Source organism: Dipodomys ordii, unplaced genomic scaffold, assembly GCF_000151885.1.
Source record: "Dipodomys ordii isolate 6190 unplaced genomic scaffold, Dord_2.0 Scaffold7, whole genome shotgun sequence".
NCBI lineage: Eukaryota > Metazoa > Chordata > Mammalia > Rodentia > Heteromyidae > Dipodomys > Dipodomys ordii.
The window spans coordinates 21682103-21700740 of record NW_012267223.1 but is presented as its reverse complement, the minus strand read 5'-3'; the positions used below and the strand labels follow the sequence as shown (position 1 = coordinate 21700740).

Below are 18638 nucleotides of genomic sequence, written 5' to 3'. Positions count from 1 at the left end.
GCCAGAAGTGGCGCTGTAGCTCAAGTGGTAGAGCGCTAGCCTTGAGCTGAAGAGCTGAGGGACAGCGCCCAGGCCCAGAGTTCAGGCCCCATGACCGGACTCAAAAAAAAAAAAAATCAAAAAGATACCCAAGGTTGTGCAATAAGAGAAAGATTACAGCCTTTCAACAAATGAAGCGAGGAAAAACTAAGCACATTAAAGAAGGAAGGTAGATACCCTCTACCTCACACTGTATGCAAAATAGATCAGACCTCAATGAAAGAACTAAAACTAATTTTTTAAGCAAAAAGCAAGAAGAACATATAGAAATAAATCTTTGTAGACTTGAATAGGGCAATAGTTCCCTACCCATAACACCAGAAACACAAATGCCAAAAGAATCATAAATAAATTGGACTTCAATACTTAACGATGTGTTTCAAAGGAAACCAACAAATAACAACAAAAAGAGATCCACAGGGGGAAAAAAAAGATCCACAGAATGGGAGAAACTATTTACAAATATAATATATATATTTGTATATATATTGTAAATCTATATGTATATGTATATATTTGTATATATTATAAACACATATTAAGAGATTTTATCCAAAATAATAATGAACTCATAACTCAATAATAAAAATAATAATAATTTCTGGAAAAATAAAGTCGTGGCTCCCAGGTCCCTTGTCAGGCGGGGCCTTAGATCCCTGACCCCCTGGTTGGGAGGTGTCCTGCTCTTGGCTTGTGTTTCTCCCTGTCCCCGCCCCCAGGAACTGTAACTACTAAAACTTTCACTTTGTGGTTGTGTCACCAAGGTCTTGCCTGTCATCCCAGCCCTTACTGTTGATGCATCCTCCGGGGTGGTACACACAGGTGGTACCCACAGGTGGGCCTCTCGGGTGCCCCTCTTCTCTTTCACCTGGTGGCTGCCCGGATAGCAGCTCCTGCATTGATACTCAGTTGAGACTCTTTGAAAGAGTTTCATCAAAACAAAGGGAAAGGAGCTAGAGATATCTCTCAATGGTCCAGCACCTGCCTAGAAAGCACCCGGCCCTCCAACCCCAGTTTGGCCAAAATCTAACGGAAACAGATTTAAAAAAGGAAGGCTGAGGGCACATCCCTCTGACACCCCTGCCTCCACCTACAGCCTAGCATGTGACATTCTTGCTACAAACATGTGTCAGATCCATCCACCGCCCCTCACCTCGGCTTTGCCAGGAGGCTCGGAGGGGTTTTCAGTGGTAAAGGACCCAACAGTGATTCAAGGTCCTATGACAGGCCATGGGGCTTTCACTTGAGCACTGCTCTCAAAACCTTGGTCTCAGGGGGCCCCCACGAGGGATACAACCAGGCCTGGGGGAGGAGCAAGGGTGGGAGGGGCAGGGAGGAGGGCGGATCCTCTCAGAACTTAAAAGGGGCTCGAACCACTTCCTCCCCAGACAGGGGTAGCTTGAGACAGAGGCTCCGGCCCAACCTTCCTGTGTGGTTTCAGCTGCCCCCGGAGTGTGTCATGGACCTCGGTGAGTGAGAAGGAACAGACTTGGGGTATTGGGGGTGGGATGGAGATGGGGGGGTGGGGAGGTTTGGTAAGAGCCTTAGGGAGGAATTGGGAGGCCTTTGGTGAGAATTGGTAGCTGCTCCTAGAAAATGCCAAGCAGGACAAGAGGGCAGGAAAAGGGGGTGTCTTTCTGAATGAATGTAAGGACCATCTTGGGGTGATGGGTGAGGCCCTTGTGGGGGGGCTCAGGACCTCTGGTCCTGATCTGGTTCCCTCTAGTCTAAGGAGGGGTTCCCATCCCTGTCCTCCCAGAGTTATGAGAAGGAGCAAGCTGCAGATGTCAGGGTTGTGTGAATGATGCCTTGCTGTGTAGTCAGCTGGGCTTGCTTTCTCCCTGGGGCACATCCCACCACCGATTTGGTACCCATTATCGGTTGCCTCTTGCCAGCTAAGGGATGGGTGTCATGGGCTGGCCAGGGGCATTCAGCTTGGAGAAGCCACAGCCAACCCCTGAGTAAACTGCATATACTTCAACCAAGGACCAACTCCTCTCTATTAACAACAAAAAGAAAGAAAAAAAAAAGTCCTTCCTCTGGTCTAACCACAGTCTCAGCTAGAGAGGATGTGAAGGGAGTCCTGAGGGGTGCTGAGTGGGTCATCCAGCTTCAGACACCCCAGTTATGAATCTCAGCTGCAGAGTCACACCCAGCTGAGGCTAAGAAGGCCAGGTTCCTAGATGGCTCAGCTCACTCACAAGCGAGGCGCCTCGGCAGGCAGCCTCAAAGCCACAAGGGATGGGGGGTGGCTTTAAAAAGTGAAGGTTCTCTGGGTTGCCCTCATATCCCTCCCTGTCATACCACAGCACTTGCCTCTCTCCCTCTCTCCCTCTCTCCCTCTCTCTCTCCCTCTCTCCCTCCTCCCCCCTCTCTTTCTTCCCCGCCTACCTGAAGCCTGGTTCTGGATGCTGTGAAGAGCTGTTCACTGAAAGAGATAAAGGGGTCACTCACCTGCAGACTATGGCTTGTGAGAGGCGGGGTCTGATTCTTGATTCTCTCAGGAGTTTGGGGGTACGTGTTGGGAAATGTTTATAGAAAGGAAGGAAGAAAGAGGAAAGGAGGGAGTGAGGGAATGAAGGAATTGAAGGAGAGATGAAGAGATGGAAGAAATTGAAGGAGATGGAGAGATAGATGGATAGAAGGAAGGAAGAAATTGAAGGAGGGATGGAGAGAAGAAAGGAAGGAAGGAAGGAATTGAAGGAGATGAAGAGAAGGAAGGAAGGGAGGGAGGGATAGAGGGAGGAAGGAAGGGATTGAAGGAGGGATGGAGAGATGGATGAATGGAAAGAAGGAAAGAAGAGGTATCAATCACTTCATGTAGACTGTAGTTTAGAAATCTCTCCCAGCATCTTTACTCAGGTAGCCTGCTCTCCTGCCCTCTCTCCGGGTATCTATCCGTTCCCACTCATATCCAGCCCCAGAATGGCCACACCAACCCCTGCAGACCTTCTGTGGTGTGGCCTCACTATATTGACTCTTGGATTGGTTTCTAGAGTGAAGAGAGGGCTCTGAATGTGTAGCACGTTGCCACTTTTCTCAGTGTAAATTCTCCAGCCTTGGATGACTTCAGCCATCATCTGAGTTCAAGCCATCCTTGTGTATGCCTTAACCCAAATGGAAGGGTGGGACCCTCTAGCTTGTTTCTCGCGTACATAAGAGTGTCTCCTCTGAACTAGGTTGGGGTGTTAGACTTCTGGGAGTTGTTACAAAGAGATAGGTAACCACTGGTCCTGGAGGAAGAGAGGTTCTCACGGATTCACTCAACTTGAGAGAGCCCCAACGGCCAAATCTGAAATACTGGTAGCAAAACGAGCCACCAAGACGTCTTGCTCAAAACGGGCTCTGGGCGGTTGAAGGACGGATGGGCCACGAAAACTCTGTTTTTCTGTTTTCATCTGCCCTGCAGGGAGCCAGAGCAGGGTGAGGAGGCGGGGCTTCTGTTACACAAAGTGAAAACTCCAGAGCAGAGCTGAGCGGGTCTTTTTCATGATTTGAATGAGCCGCCCAGAGGTGTCTTTGCCACCTTCCAGAAATGAAACCAGCCAGCTCCACTAGGATCCTCAAACAGCAGAGAAAAGAAAAAGGGAACCTGGGAGAGACGTGGGTCTGGCCAGGGTTGATTTCTCCTGTACTTTCAGCCAGTGTGGCTGTGGAAAAGAGAGACACTGCAGCCTGGGGTGGTTATGAAACATTTCTCCTCATGGGTTGGGGCTTCCTTTGAGCTTCTTGTATTCAGGGATGACCAGTCTGGTGGGAGGAGAAATACATGTCAGTTACCTGCTGTGACACCTGAGGTACAGCGTCAAGGAGAAGAGAAAGACAAGAGGATTGTGAATGTATAAGTCAGGAAAACATTGAAGCAAGGATTTGAAGGGTGTGTAGGAGTTGTTTCAAACAAATGAAGAAGAGCAAGGGAGAGGGTCCAGGATGTGGAAGGTACATCAAAACTCAACTGTTCCATCAGAAGTCAGCAGGAAAATCAGAGCGGGAGCACCAGACATAAGAAGTAGAGGGAATAAGGTGAAACAGAGAGAATCTAACAACATCCAAAGGCAATTAATAATAACAACCACCTCCAACTCCATGTAGCCATGCCCATAGCCTGGGAACTCAGTCTCTGGCAAATAGGATAAGAGTTGAGAAAGCAGCAAATTGAGGAGAGTGGAAAGCAGCAGCCAGGCCAAGGAGGGTGGTAGGAAAATGCAGGAGGCCGGGGTCAGGTCAACCGTTTCAAATGGGGCTGTGATACCCTAGAGGAATCCATACTCCATCCTGGCACTCATGGGGGATCCAGGGAAGGCTTCTGCTTTCCGAATAGGTAAGTTAAAGGATGAGATTGGTGCTTCTGGAAGGAGCCGAGGGGCAGCAAAGCCTTATGTCGGTGCAGAGGCAGGGCTAGCTCTGAGAACCTGGGAAAGGGAAACCACAGAAGTGGGTATCCAGTGGGAGAAGGGAGTGAGGGAGTAGGAGGCTACGTTCATACCGCATGGGGCGCTCTCTCTCTCTCTCTCTCTCTCTCTCACACACACACACACACACACACACACACACACACACCAATGCCAGACTCAGAAATGTAGCCAGTCTGGCTGTTTTATTCAATCTCAAATCCATCTCTGAGCAGCACTATGACCCACCCAGACCAGTGGCTTGATTATGTCTGGGCCTCAGTTCTATAGACCACTGAATGAGTCCCAAGGGGTAGCTTACAAGATGCTACAAGGGAGCCGCACAAAAGAATAATTTAAAATGTGGCTTTAAGAGACAAGCTTCATGCCTGTAATCTTAGCTACTCAGGAGGCTGAGATCTACGGATCATAGTTCAAAGCCAGCCCAGGCAGGAAAGTCTGTAAGACTCTTCTCTCCAGTTAACCAGCAAAAAGCTGAAGGTGGGGGGGTAGCTCACGTGGTAGAGTGCCAATCTTGAGCCCCTGAACTCAAGCCCTAATACCAAAAATAAAAATCAAATTATTCAAAACCCAGCTCTACTGACAGCTTAATCAAGTAACACTGGAGAGTTTACTAATCTTACTGTACTCCATGCAGTCTCCTCATTACTAGATGGGGATAATGGTGTTACCCACTTCACAGGGCATATGTGAGGAGAAAATGAAGTCAGACGTATGGACAGTTTGGTCCAGAGAGCTCGTAAACACCAGTTTCATCACTGGATAAAGCAGCGGATTATCCTAGCACTACAAGACCCAAACAGTCTGTGCCTTCCTACCAAAGGTCTGACTGGGGAGGGGGGGGGGTCCCTCAGGCCTCTCATCTTCTTCCCAGAGCCTATACCACCTTTCCACCTCAGCCTGCTCCCTCTCTCCATACCCAAAAAGAGCCACGTTGTGTTCCTGGGTAAGAAAATCCAGAAAGGACAAGGCTGAGGGTGGCTCCCTGGATTAGCTGACAGGTAGGTGGCCGTGACTTCCTGGCCAGCCTGCAGGGCCTGGGAAAATATCCCCAAGGAAGCTCTGGGCTTGGAGGTGTCACAAACCAATGAGAGCAATCCTCTCTTCCTGGGAGGGAGGTGACTCTAGCTGGGGGCTCAGGTTGGAGGGGTGTGTGTGTGTGTGTGTGTGTGTGTGTGTGTGTGCATGTGTTGGTACTGGGGCTTGAACTCAGAGCTTAGGAGCTGTCCCTTAGCTTTTTCACTCAAGGTTGGTGGCCTACCACAACTTCATTTCTGGACTTGAGCTGGTTAATTGAAAATCAGAGTTTCCTGGACTTTCCTGCCCCCGCTGGCTTTCAACCACAATCTTCAAATCTCAGCCTCCATGAGTAGCTAGGATTACAGGAATGAGCCACCAGTGCCCAGCTTCACGTTGGAGTTCTAGGGAATTTTCTTTTCATGGTGGACGTTACTGTAAACTCAAGAATGTAGAAAATACCCAATGCATAGGGCAACCACTCTTCTACCCCAAAGAAGCTCAACATCATTGCTCCTACCCAAGCTGCTGCCCAAGACTAGTTGCTTTATGACTTTGTAACAGACAAGCATGATCTGACTCATGGCCACTGGCTAGGTCCCTCTGACATACACACCAGAATTCCCCCAAGTTTCCCTGTTATCTGTCTTGAAAATGGCCTGCCTTGGACCTGCTCATCCTTCATGTCCAACACATCTGGAATAGAAGTCACACACACACACACACACACACACACACACACATACATTTGCACACACACATTTCCCCTAGGTTCCCCTTCCTTGCAACAGTAGCAAAAAAAAATAAGAGCAGGGCCCAGGGGAGATGAGGTGGAAAAAATAAAATAGAAACAGTTTTTGCTCTTTATATGTCACCTATTACAGCTTCTCAAAACTCTGAGGTTTCTCATTCTCAGGGACAGTCAGAATAAGCTTTCTCTGGAGTAACTGAAAGATCTGATGTGTGGAAAGAAACCTCGAACACTGAGCCCCGAGATGAGTCAGGGAAGAGTAGGTTGCATTGGACCCTGAAGAAAGTGTGGTTAAGTACAGATACGTGACCTCATGCTCAGGGGTTTAAGAGGAAATGGGGAGTAAGAAAGGGGCCAGAGAAGGGAGCCAGATGAAGCTACACAGGGCAGTGGTCCATTCCCAACAGATTTGCAAATGCTGCAGAGGTGGGAGAGGGATGCTAAGCTGAGCATCCATTGCCCAGAGACAGGAGATGCTGGAAAAGCAGGTGCAAGTACACCTTGGAGGACTGGATCCCCATGCCAATCTTAAGGGGCTTCTTCCTTAAAGGTGCTGGGTAGGGCCTGGTACAATGGAGGGTTGATATCGGAGCTATGGTTTATGAAGGCGTATTTAACATTAGCGTGCAGGATAATATGGTTGAGGCAGAAAGAAACAAGAATTTTTCTGGGTGGCTGCCTGAGGCCCTAGGAAGACCCTAGCCCAGAATTCCAGCCTCAAGCAATTCAATCTGGAACCTTTTAAGTGCTACACTCTAGGTGTTATGCTATTTGGATTCCAGAAGGTGGTGCTATGACCTAGGACATAGAAATGCTAGGCTTCTGCTGAATCCCTGCCTCCAGGGGGCCCCAGCCTCCAGAAGATGGCCTGGAGCAAGGTCCTGGGCAATTCCACTCCCTGCTAACCAACACTGGAGCTATGATGGGCCTTTGCATTCGCATGTGCCATCCAAAAGAACTGACTCTCTTGTGGCTGGGAACTGAGGCCTCAGAGGACAGGGAGGGTTTTATAAATGCCAAGAAGGTATAGCTGGTTCCCCAGGGGATGTTTCCAGACTGGGAGGTAGGATAAGACGTCTACACAAATCACTCTGTCTGCTGTCAGATGGGCAGAGCTGAGCAGCTATCTACAGCTCAGGCAAACCTTGCGTTAACCCTGGGTCTCCATCTGCAGCTCAGAACCAAAGGGGATCCTCCTGACTTCTAGAATATGTCCCTTCCCTAAAGCCAGTCCTTTTGGCCTTCCACCCAAAGCCCAGAAGTCGAAAATAACTTAAAGGAGAGGATATCAACACACATACTTCAGTTATGAGACAAAAGGAGGGTGGGATATCATGGACCAGCAGCCACACACCACACTCAGCATTTTCTCTGGCTGCGTTGGAAAAGGGAACCCAAAAGCACACAATTCTTGGGCAAGTCCTTGATTCTGGGCCTGCACAAGAAAAGGGGTCCCTTCCCCAGAGGCAAGCAGAAGGGTGGGCCAGGGGATCAACAGGCAGTGCTGAATGAGTGTCCATGAGTGACACAAAAGAGGTCTTAGGGGGACAGTAAGTAGATGGGCACCCACGGCTCATGCTTGTAATTCTAGCTACTCAGAAGGCAGAGATCTGAGGATCAAGGTTCAAAGCCTGTGCAAGAAAGTCCATGAGATTCATCTCTGATGAATCACAGAAAAAAAAAAAACAGAAGTGGGGCTGTGGCTCAAGTGGTAGAGTGCTAGCCTTGAGCACATTGGAGCTCAAGGATAGCACCCAAGCCCAGAGTTTGAGCCCCAGGACTGGCAAAAAAAAAAAAAGACCACCAAGTAATCTCACTCTTTGACCCAGCCCTTTGAAACTCTCTATCCCTGTTTTCTCAGCCCACTGGGGTGGGGCAGGTAGAAGATCCCCCATTAGTATGAAGCCCAAGGTTCCTGGCCCTAAGGTAGGTGGGGATGCTCCCCACCCCCACTGGGGTGCCTTGCCTTCTCTCCCAGCATCACACAGAACTGGAGGGACATTCAGACCTTCTATAGTCAGTTGAGGGCCAAAGTGGGCTGTCAGCAAAAACCCTCCAAGCCAGAGGAAGTTCAGATGATACAGGGCAGGGTTTAGGGGAGAAGCAGCTCATATTCTGATCCCTACTTCTTTCCTGGACATGGGAATGGAGGAAGATGATGATAACCATTGAAGAAGGTGAGGACAGGGATACCGGGCAGCTGGCCAAGTGTTCAAAGGCACAATCTGGTTCTGATGTTCTCTCTCAGCAAACTGGTGGTTCCCACAGCTTGGGATGAAAGTTCCCAAGCATCTCCTTCATTCCCCCTATCCCCCCCCACCTCACCCCTCATTGCTTTTTTTAATAACGAAGAATTGGGTCTGCCAGTGGTGGCTCATGCCTATAATCCTAGCTACTCAGGAGGCTGAGATCTGAGGATCCCAGTTCAAAGCTAGGCTGGGCAGGACTCTCATCTCCAATTAACCACCAGAAAAAGTGGAAGTGGCGTTGTGGCTCAAGTGGCTCTTGCCTTGAGCTGAAGAGCTCAGAGTCAGTGCCCAGGCCCAGAGTTCAAGCACCATGACTGACAAAAGAAAAAGAAAAAAGAGTTGGGTCTACCAAGCAATAACCTGGCCTTGTCTCCTCCAGGGAAGCCCATGAAAAGCGTGCTGGTGGTGGCGCTCCTCGTCATCTTCCAGGTGAGGTTCCTATCACAAGGGCAACTTAGTTCCCTCTTGTGCCCCCATCCCACCCCACCCAACTCCAAGCCATAGATACTGGTGGAGGAGCAGGCGGGAAAGCCAAGACTCTAGACACACATCGGGCTGCCATTCATGAAGCTGATGGCCGGACCCTCTCTATTTGTGGAGTGACCTTGGAAAGGCACAGCTGTTCCTAGACTTCTTTGACCTCATTTAAGTTCAAACAGGAGGAGGCTGGGGACTTAGGATTACTTTCTCCACCCCTGTTCCAGCCCCTGCTGAAGCCTGCCAGGGAACCTGGTTGTTGTTGGGTTTTGTTGTTGTTGTTTTGGTTTTGTTTTGCTTTGCTTTTATCAATATGGAGGAGGGGGGGGAACCCACATGTGAAATGCCACCTACAAGCTGAGAAAAAGTTCTTAGTTCTCAGTGGTCTGGTGACCTGGTTACTATCCTGTCACCTATCCTTCATCCTCATCCCTGTTCTCTTTCATGAACTGAGACCCAGCTAGGGTCCTGGGGGGGCCAGGTGGGGGCAGGGGTGGGAGGAAGGAAGGGGCTTGGGGAGGGGAGGGAGAAAGCAATGGCCCAGAGTGCACACTCTGTCAGGGGCCTGAACTCTGCAGAAGCAAAGATTCCTCAACTCACATGGTTCCATTTCTCAGTTCTAGAAAGTACCAAGTGCCAGAGTCAAAGGAAACTGTAACTCTCAGAGTCAAGTTTCCTCTTGTTAGTCAGGGTGGGCCTCTCTGGGGCTGGGGGTGGGAGTGGGGTGGAGGGAGATGGCCAAGGCCAGCCTGGAAAGGCCATGCTTCAGAATTTGGCTCTTTCCCTTTGTCTCAAGGCCAGAGGGGCAGCTTTCCAGGAGATCAGGCCAGAAGCAGGCCCCAAGGCTGGGCCATCTTCCCAAAACCCCATTCCAGAGCCCACTCCTCCCTCCCCCTCCCCTTCTCCCCCCTCCCCCAGCAATGGCTGCAGCCCTCTGCCTGGCCCCCTTCCCTGTCACTACTCCCTCCCCTTCTGTACTGCTGGCTGGGAGACTGGGGAGGGGATGAAGACAGCTGTGGCTCATTCTTCTCTTTCACTTGGGGGGAGGGGGATTCAGACAGGGCCGGATGTGGTAGGGCTGTGGGCTGCACAATCATCAAGGCTGGGGAGGGGGCGGAGCAGGAACAAGGCTGGGAGCAGGAGGAGAGGAGGCACACTGGGTGGGGGAGCACACATCACAGGCTGGGAGGACTGCCCATCAGGAAGGCTCAGAAGCCCCCAGACCCAAGGCCTTGACCTTGCCACCAGTGAGCTAGCCTCTTCTAGACTCCCAGGCTGCAGCCATGCCCAGGGAAGAGGAAAGGGGGCTGCTAGGTTGATTTACCAAACTAGCAATGCCTAAAGAAATGACTCCTGGATCCCATTTAGTCCTCTCCCTGTCCCCAAGCCAGACATGATGATGCATGATCTGGATGATCATTGAACTGTTAAGAGTCCCGTTCCCAGAGGAGGAACCATGAGGCTTCAGAGTGGGGCCAGCCCAGGTCCTAGCCCAGCAGAGCCCAGCAGGCCCATCGATCATCATGTGGAGACATAGGCAGGCAGGCCCCTTCCATTGATAAAATCACAGCAAGCCGCTGAACTCTCACCACCAGGCAGGCAGACAGGCTAAAAAAAGCCCAAAGCAGCTGAGCCCTGCTGATTGGGATCTGCCAGAAGAGAGAGGCACAGAGGTGTGGGGGAGATAGCACAGAAGGAGAGAGCCACGCTTCTTTCCTTCCAGGGGAACAGCTGCCCACACAATGAGGCTGCAGTTGAGGCCACACCACACACACACACACACACACACACACACACAGCTGAAGCAATTCAAGTCCACCCAGACTCTAGATAGAAGGGAGACACACAGACAAACATTGCCTACTTGACAAATTTCCAAGCAATGACAAGGAACCGTAAGCTGGCTAGGTACCTCCCAACAACTGTGTGAAAGAGATAAAGACTCACCAGTCTGTAACAGACAGGTAAACTAGGCTTGGACTATAAATCTACAAGTAAACCCGACGGATAGTAAAAGAGCCTGGATGTGATCAATTAAACAGGACTCTAACCATTCACAGAGTGAGACCACAGGAGGATATTCTTAGAAAAGGATCACGAGGGCTCAATAGCTATGTGTATATGATCATCTAAAACGATGCTTATCAGAATGAGCTCCAAGAAATGGAAACAAGAAGGTTTTTTATTTTACTTTCTGTGGTTTTGTTTTTCTTCTTTTTTTTCTGCTTTTCCCTTTTGTCACTGTTTTTGATTTCTGTACCTTTGTATGTGACTTGGGGAGCGGACGGGGAAGCACAGAAATGGTGGGACAAAGGATGAACTAACTTGGCAGTGGTCTTCACTAGACACTATGGTCGGGGAGGGGAAAAAACTAGGAGAAAACCGAGGGAAGAAGTGACACTGTTCAAAAAAAGCAATGTACTCAATACCTGACTTATGTAACTGCCACCCCTCTATACATCGCCTTTCCAATAAAAGAATTTTTTTTAAAAAAAGAACTGAGGTTTGGGGGAAAGGAAGCATATTTAACAAGCTCAAGCTGCATCAAACCCCAAAGTCCAGACTATTCCCCAGTCCATCATCAGTCCATTTAAGGTCAAATGTCTCAGACTTGGCCAAATCAGGTCCTTGCTAATGATTCTGGGAAATGCATAGAGTTTCAGGCCCCGCCCCAGCCTCTGGAATCCAGATGTGAACTTCAACAAGATCCAGGTGAATCCATAGGCGTGCTATAATCCGAGAGGTACACATTTCAAACCGAAGAACCCACAGAAAGTTTAGGAACCACAGAGATCCCATCCCCTCCCCCCCTGCCCCTCACCTTCCCCCACGAGTCAGGTGAGGGGAGAGAATCTGCATTTCTAGCAGATTTCCCAGGGTAAGGTTGACAATGATGCTGATGATGACCACCCTTGACAGTGCTGCTCTTGCTTTAACTCCCAGCTGGATTCAAACCCACTAAGCTCAACTGGATTCTTTTATTTTTTTTCCTCCCTCTTGGTTCCTTCCCCTCACAGGTGTGCCTGTGCCAAGATGAGTCCACAGATGATTATATCGGAGACAACACCACCGTGGATTATACCGTGTATGAGTCTCTGTGCTCCAAGAAAGATGTTAGGAACTTTAAGGCCTGGTTCTTACCTATCATGTACTCGATCATTTGCTTCCTAGGCCTTGTGGGCAATGGGTTGGTGGTGTTGACCTACATCTATTTCAAGAGACTCAAGACCATGACCGATATGTACCTGCTTAATCTGGCTTTGGCAGACATGCTCTCCCTCCTGGCCCTCCCCTTCTGGGCCTACAGCGCAGCCAAATCCTGGATCTTTGGCGTCTACTTTTGCAAGAGCATCTTCGGCATCTACAAAGTAAGCTTCTTCAGCGGCATGCTGCTGCTTCTCTGCATCAGCATCGACCGCTACGTGGCCATCGTCCAGGCCGTGTCTGCTCACCGCCACCGTGCCCGGGTGCTTCTCATCAGCAAGCTGTCCTGCGTGGGTATCTGGCTCCTGGCCCTGTTGCTCTCCATCCCAGAGCTGGTCTACAGCAACCTGCAGAAGAGCAACAGCGAGCATGCCTGGAGATGCTCGCTCATCACAGAGTACATGGAGGCCCTGATCATCATCCGGGTGGCCCAGATGGTGATGGGCTTTGTGGTGCCCCTCCTAGCCATGAGCTTCTGCTACCTCGTCATCATTCGCACCCTGCTCCAGGCTCGCAACTTTGAGCGGAACAAGGCTATCAAAGTGATCATCGCGGTGGTGGTGGTTTTCATCGTCTTCCAGCTGCCTTACAACGGTGTGGTCCTGGCTCAGACGGTGGCCGACTTCAACATCACCAAAAGCAGCTGCGCGCTCAGCAAGCAGCTCAACATCGCTTACGACATCACCTACAGCCTGGCGTGTGTCCGCTGCTGCGTCAATCCCTTCTTGTACGCGTTCATCGGGGTCAAGTTCCGAAATGACCTCTTCAAGCTCTTCAAGGACTTGGGCTGCCTCAGCCAGGAACAGCTCCGGCAGTGGTCTTCCTGCCGGTACACGCGGCATGGCTCCATGAGCATGGAAGCCGAGACCACCACCACCTTTTCCCCCTAGACGCCTCCTCTACCCAGACTTACAGGGATGTCTCCCAGGGCCCCTAGGGTGGGAACACGGTGCTGATGCAATGACTCCATCTGAAGAGAGAAAAGCAGTTCTAGGCCATCCAGGTTGACTTCATGGCCTAAGACACTGCTGAAGACCAATCCGTGCTACCTCAACCAAGGCTGGAAGAGACACAGCTGAGAACCTAAGGCCAGAACTGGCAACACACTCAAACCATGGCTGTTGTCCCCAAACCAACAGTTAGAAGTGAAAGTGGAGAAACCATCCACACCCTCTAGCATGAAGCAGACGGGGCGAAGAGGGGAGAACCAAGCTGCTGAGTATTCTAAATAAACCTTCATCTGATCCAGAAAGAAAACAACCCAGACAATCAAAAGCAGAGAACAGGTGTTCCAGAAAACCAGGCTTTGTCTCGAAGACCAACAGGAAGATAGCTTAGATTATGGAGGAAAGGCAGCCATCCACCTGTCAAACTAAGTCTGTAAATCCCTTCCTCCAGCTTTCAACTCTTGTCCAAGCCAGCAAGAAATGGCAGCCAACAAGCTCTCTCAGAACACACCTGTTCCTCTATCCAAGACCCTCACCCCCAACCCCTCCTTGCTCTTCACAGGAGAGCCATGCTGTTTCCTGCAGCCCAGGATTCCTATGCAGCCTGAGCAAGGCAACTCTCAGCCAAAGCTCCAGAGTTAGGGTCAGCTTTCTACTTGGATGGTAAGAGGGGACAGGAGGACAAGTTTGGGGTGAAAGACGGTAAAGGTGTTGGCTACTGAAAGTCAATGAAGCCGGGTACCAGTGGCTCATACCTATAATCCTCGCTACCCAGAAGGCTGAGATCTGAGAATTACAGTTCAGAGTCAGTTCAGGCAGGAAAGTCCCTAAGACTCTGATCTTTAATTAACCACCAAAAAGCTGGAAGTGGAACTGTGACTCCAATGATAGATCACCAGCCTTGAGTGAAAAAGCAAAAGGACAGTGCCAGTGCCCAGGCCCTGAGTTCAAAGCCCCAGAAACGGGCACAGAGACAGAAAAACTCTCAGGTTCTGCTTTCAATTCATTAAGAGAGCACATTTTACTCATGTACAAATAAAAATGTTCCCTTGAGGAAACAACAGCTTTCAAAGACAGGGGGGAAATTGGTAGTTTTGTTTTTGTTTGTTTTTATAAATGGCAAATGAGTGTATTCTTTGGGCAAGCCCCCACCCCCTCTACCATCACCACCCTTTTTACCACATCAACATGGCACGCTGCTCGTCTGTCCCAACATAGCCAAGAACTAGAACCCCTAATCTTTAACAGCCCTCTTTCCGGGGGCTCAGAGGTCACAGCTCTCTGGAGTGAAGGGTGTAGGGTAAGCACTGATGAGACAGGCTGCGTGGGATCCTTTGCTGGATGCTTAGGAGCTGGAACCCTTCCTACAGACCCTAGTAACAGTGGTCTCCAAGGCTTAAGTCTTGGCCCATTCCTGCTACTATCACAAAATTACCACACCGGGTAATGGATAAACAATAGGAACATGTTTCCCACCACATCTGGAAGCTGGTCATAAGGGCATCCATCCCATTCATGAGGGTGGAGGCCCCATGGCCTAATTATCTCCCCCAAAAGGCTCCACCCTCGAACACCATCACATTGGGGTTTAAAGTCCAACATATGAATGTGGAATGGACCACAGCAATGCCGATGCCATTGCGGGATAACAGGGAGCCAGGACCAAATGCTGCTCTTCCCGCTCCCCCCTCCCCCCAGGCCAGGGATCCATGTCTCTGATGCCCACTCGGAACCCTGATTACTCCTAACCAGAGAGAGAGGTTAGTTCAGCCTGTGAGGGACGCCTGCAGTTTTGGCATCGAAGTCACTCTGAGCCTGGGCAATGATTACAGAGAGGAGGGAGGGCTAAGATACGCACACACAAAGCTGGATCCAGATGGTTCGCACCTGCAATGCTAGCTACTTAAGAGCCTGAGCTCTGAGGAGCACAATTCCAAGCCAGCCCAGGTAGACAAATCAGAGGGACATTTATTAAGGCCGATTAACCACCCAAAAGCTAGGAAGTAGAGTTTATGGCTCAAGTGGTAAAGCATCAGCCTCAACTGGGAGGGGGCGGGGGGAAGCCAAACAAGGCCTGGAGTTCAAGCCCCAAGCAAAAAGCAGAGCCTTATTAAAAATGGATCCTGCCTGGTAATGAGCCTCATTCTTTAATCTCATAACCCTAAGACATCCCCGCCTCTGTGGGATGAAATCAGTCTGGAAAGGCAGCCTCGCTGCTGGGAGCCGACACCCTGGAAGGAATGAGCCTGGCTCTGAGTGTGGGCAGCCTGCGTCAATGGCATTAAATATTAAAAGGTGCAGCTGGGCTCCAAGAAACAATACCGCTGCACGCACGTGTGTCCCCAAAGGGAACCTGCCCAACCTTGTGGGGGACGGGATGGGGGGGTTGTCATGTCCTAATGAGGTTACAGATGGGAAAACAAGCTTCCATTCCTGTGAGGAGCCAGTGGGAGCCAGGGGGAAGGGGGGGGGGCGGGCAGGGGGAATATAACAAAACCACAAAGCAGTCATGGAAAAGGAAGCCAAGCCAACCACACGAACACGCCACCCTGGCTTCTAATACATTTTTCTAGAATAATTGGACTCTCTAAATATTTACAGAGACAATACAACAACCCCCAGCAATGCTAATTCCCCAAAATGCTGTGTCTCCAAGTTCCAAGCTCAGTTCCACAGTGGCCTGACCCCTGGCCTCCTTGTCCAGTGCTCTCACGAGCCTGTCTATCTTGAGCTTTAGAGGTGACCCCCCCCCAGGAAGAAGGAAAGGGTACCCTCCCTCCCACCCCACCCCCACCCCTCAGGGAATCTCACTGGAGCTTTTCTCCCCCTCTTTCCTTAGCGTCTTCAGATACAACTGCTCCATTATTCGGGGTTCATTCCCCCCACGCCCAGCCCCTCTATACTTTCCACAAGTTCCCCCTTCATTCCTTTGCTGGTCCTTTGTCCCCTCCTTCCTCCCTGTCTGCAGTCACAGGCCAAGCCCAGGCCACAAAGCTACTCTCTGCCAGCTAGCCACACCAATACGTCTTCCATCACACAGACTCACACAGCTACCACGGACCTCAGGGATCGGGGCGGACCCCCGCCATCCTGAAGTTTAGAGGAAGGAACTGGCTCGGCACAGGGGACAGCACAACGTGTAAAGATGACTTAAACTGGCCATAAGAGCTCCTGGCCAGGGAGTGGGGAGAGCAGAGACTCTGGAGCCTGGCTGACTTTAAATCTCAACTCTGCTGCTCCCCAGCTGTGCGACCTTCAGCTGTTGCTCAACTGCTCTGAGGCTCAGATTTCTCAAGAACAAAATGAAGAGGATTGGGGTAAACACTTAGCACAGTGCCCGGAATGTTAAGTGTGGTGCTGAGGAGCTCAGAGTCTGCAGCCAGACAACCTGGTTCAAATCCCAGCTCCAGCCAGGCACTGATGGTTCACGCCTGTAATCCTAGCTACCCAGGAGACTGAGATCTGAGGATCATGGTTCAAAGCCAGCTGGGCAGGAAAATATATGAGACTCTTATCTCCAACAAATTACCAAAAAAAAGCTGGGAGTGGAGCTGTGGCTCAAGTGGTAGAGCACTAGCCTTGAGCAAAAAACAATCAGGGATAGCACCCCAGGCCTGACTTCAAACTTCAAGACCAGCATAAAAATAAATAAATAAATCCAGCTTTACTTCCTTGTCATGGTTTCCTGATCTGTGGAACAAGGTTATTAATAATACTGCTAAAGTTGTGGTAAGGAGGAAACTCATCCACATAAATAAAATGCTTACAAATGCTTATGTAAGTGTTGTTTGTAGTCACTAAGGAGATGCTTAAGGAATAATATCTAGAAGAGAACCACCAAGTTCCATTCTTTATCCCCATTTGCATTCCCATACAATTTTCTTTTGCCAGTCCTGGGGCTTGAACTCAGAGCCTAGGCACTATCCCTGAGCCTCTCTGTGCTCAAGGCTAGCACTCTAACACTTGAGCCACATTGCCCCTTCTGGCCTTTTCTATTTATGTGGTTCTGAGGAATCGAACCCAGGGCTTCATGCATGCAAAGCAAGCACTCTACCACTGAGCCAAATTTAAAAGGAACTGGAGGACAACCATGAGATGAAGTAGTTGGGCCTTCTAATCAACTGTCCAAGTGAGACAGGAGTCTGGAAAAGGACTCTCAGGAGCTCTTGGCGGTTCTAGACTTCGAATCCACCTTCTCAAGGTCCCCAAACCCTTCCTGCCAGTCCTTGTTGCAGCCTCTGGAGCCCCAGTGAACATCTACCCTGGATCCTTGTCCTTCCCTGGCAGCCACAGAGTCTAAGAGGAGCCTCCCTCACCCACAGATAGTTCCTGTCCCTGCCATGGAGTCTGCAATAATGAATGAAATACAAAGAAAACACAGCAGCAGGTCCAAGGAAATCAGGCAACTGTTATTGGCATTTTTGTTGTTGTTGGTTAGTTGATTTTTGCAGTAGTGAGGATTGAACTCAGAGACACAAAACACTAAGCTAGTTCTGTTACCACTGACCAACACTGCCAACACTGATCCTCTCAAAAAAAGGAGGATAGAAGACAAGCGTTGGTGGCTCAAGCCTGTAATCTTAGCTTCTCGGGGGCCTGAGATCTGAGGATGGAGATTTGAATCCAGCCCAGGAATGAAAGTCCCTGAGACTCTTATCTCCAATTAACCACCAAAAAGCCAGAAATGGGAGTGTGGCTCAAGTGGTAGAGTGCTACGTGTTTGCCAAAAAGCTAATGAACATTTCCCCGGCCCTGAGTACAAGCCTCATGAAGGGAAGGAGGGAGAAAGGAAAGGAAGGAAGGAAAGAAAGAAAGGAAAGAAGGAAGGAAGGAAGGAAGAAAGAAAGAAAGAAAGAAAGAAAGAAAGAAAGAAAGAAAGAAAGAAAGAAAGAAAGAAAGAATGAAAGGAGAAAGAGAGGGAGTGAAGAAGGAAGGAAAAGAAAGGAAAACAAGCTATCTTATGAGTTGGGTATTCAGTTGCATTTCTGGGTTGAGGGTAAACACATGGAAAGGGAAGGAAAGCAACAGGCCTCTGGGGTAGGGGTAGATGCTGAGAGAAAAGGAAGGGGCCAGGTGGGGTGGGGGTGTCTAGTGAATATATGCTGGGAGCCAGACTTGGAGAGTATGATTTCAGTGGGTAGATGGATGGTCCTACACACACACACACACACACACAGACACACACACACACACAGACACACACACACACACAGACACACACACACACACACAGACACACACACACACACACACAAACTTCCTTGGGCCTCCCAATCTCAGGAGAGGAGAAAGAGAATGCTATTACACTTAGAGACAGATGGGCCCATGATCTTCCTTGCAGGGAGAAGAGCCAGCAGAGGCCAAGTATCCCTGGTTTAAAATCCCTACAGGTGAGGGCTGGGAAGGTGGCTCCATGGTAGAGTGCTTGCCTCGCATGCATGAAGCCTTAGGTTCGATTCCTCAGCACCACATAAGCAGAAAAAAAAAGCTGGAAGTGGCGCTGTGGCTCAAGTGGTAGGGCACTAGCCTTGAGCTGAAAAGC

At 49.9% G+C, this 18638-nt stretch overlaps 1 protein-coding gene across 1 annotated transcript; it reads left to right on the top strand.

The window, feature by feature from the left end:
• Nucleotides 1-1433: 1433 nt before the first annotated feature.
• On the top strand, nt 1434-13905 carry Ccr7 (chemokine (C-C motif) receptor 7). The gene is made up of 3 exons (XM_013036081.1): nt 1434-1508; nt 8848-8897; nt 11963-13905. Exons 1-3 carry the CDS (start codon nt 1499-1501, stop codon nt 13037-13039), a joined length of 1137 nt encoding a protein of 378 aa, XP_012891535.1. The 5' UTR covers nt 1434-1498; the 3' UTR covers nt 13040-13905.
• The last annotated feature ends 4733 nt before the right edge of the window (nt 13906-18638 follow it).

Bases quoted from the DNA above. Each gene is read 5' to 3' on its own strand.
- Ccr7 (XM_013036081.1), top strand. The intron at 8,898-11,962 runs GTGAGGTTCCTA...TTCCCCTCACAG, and splicing joins CGCTCCTCGTCATCTTCCAG to GTGTGCCTGTGCCAAGATGA.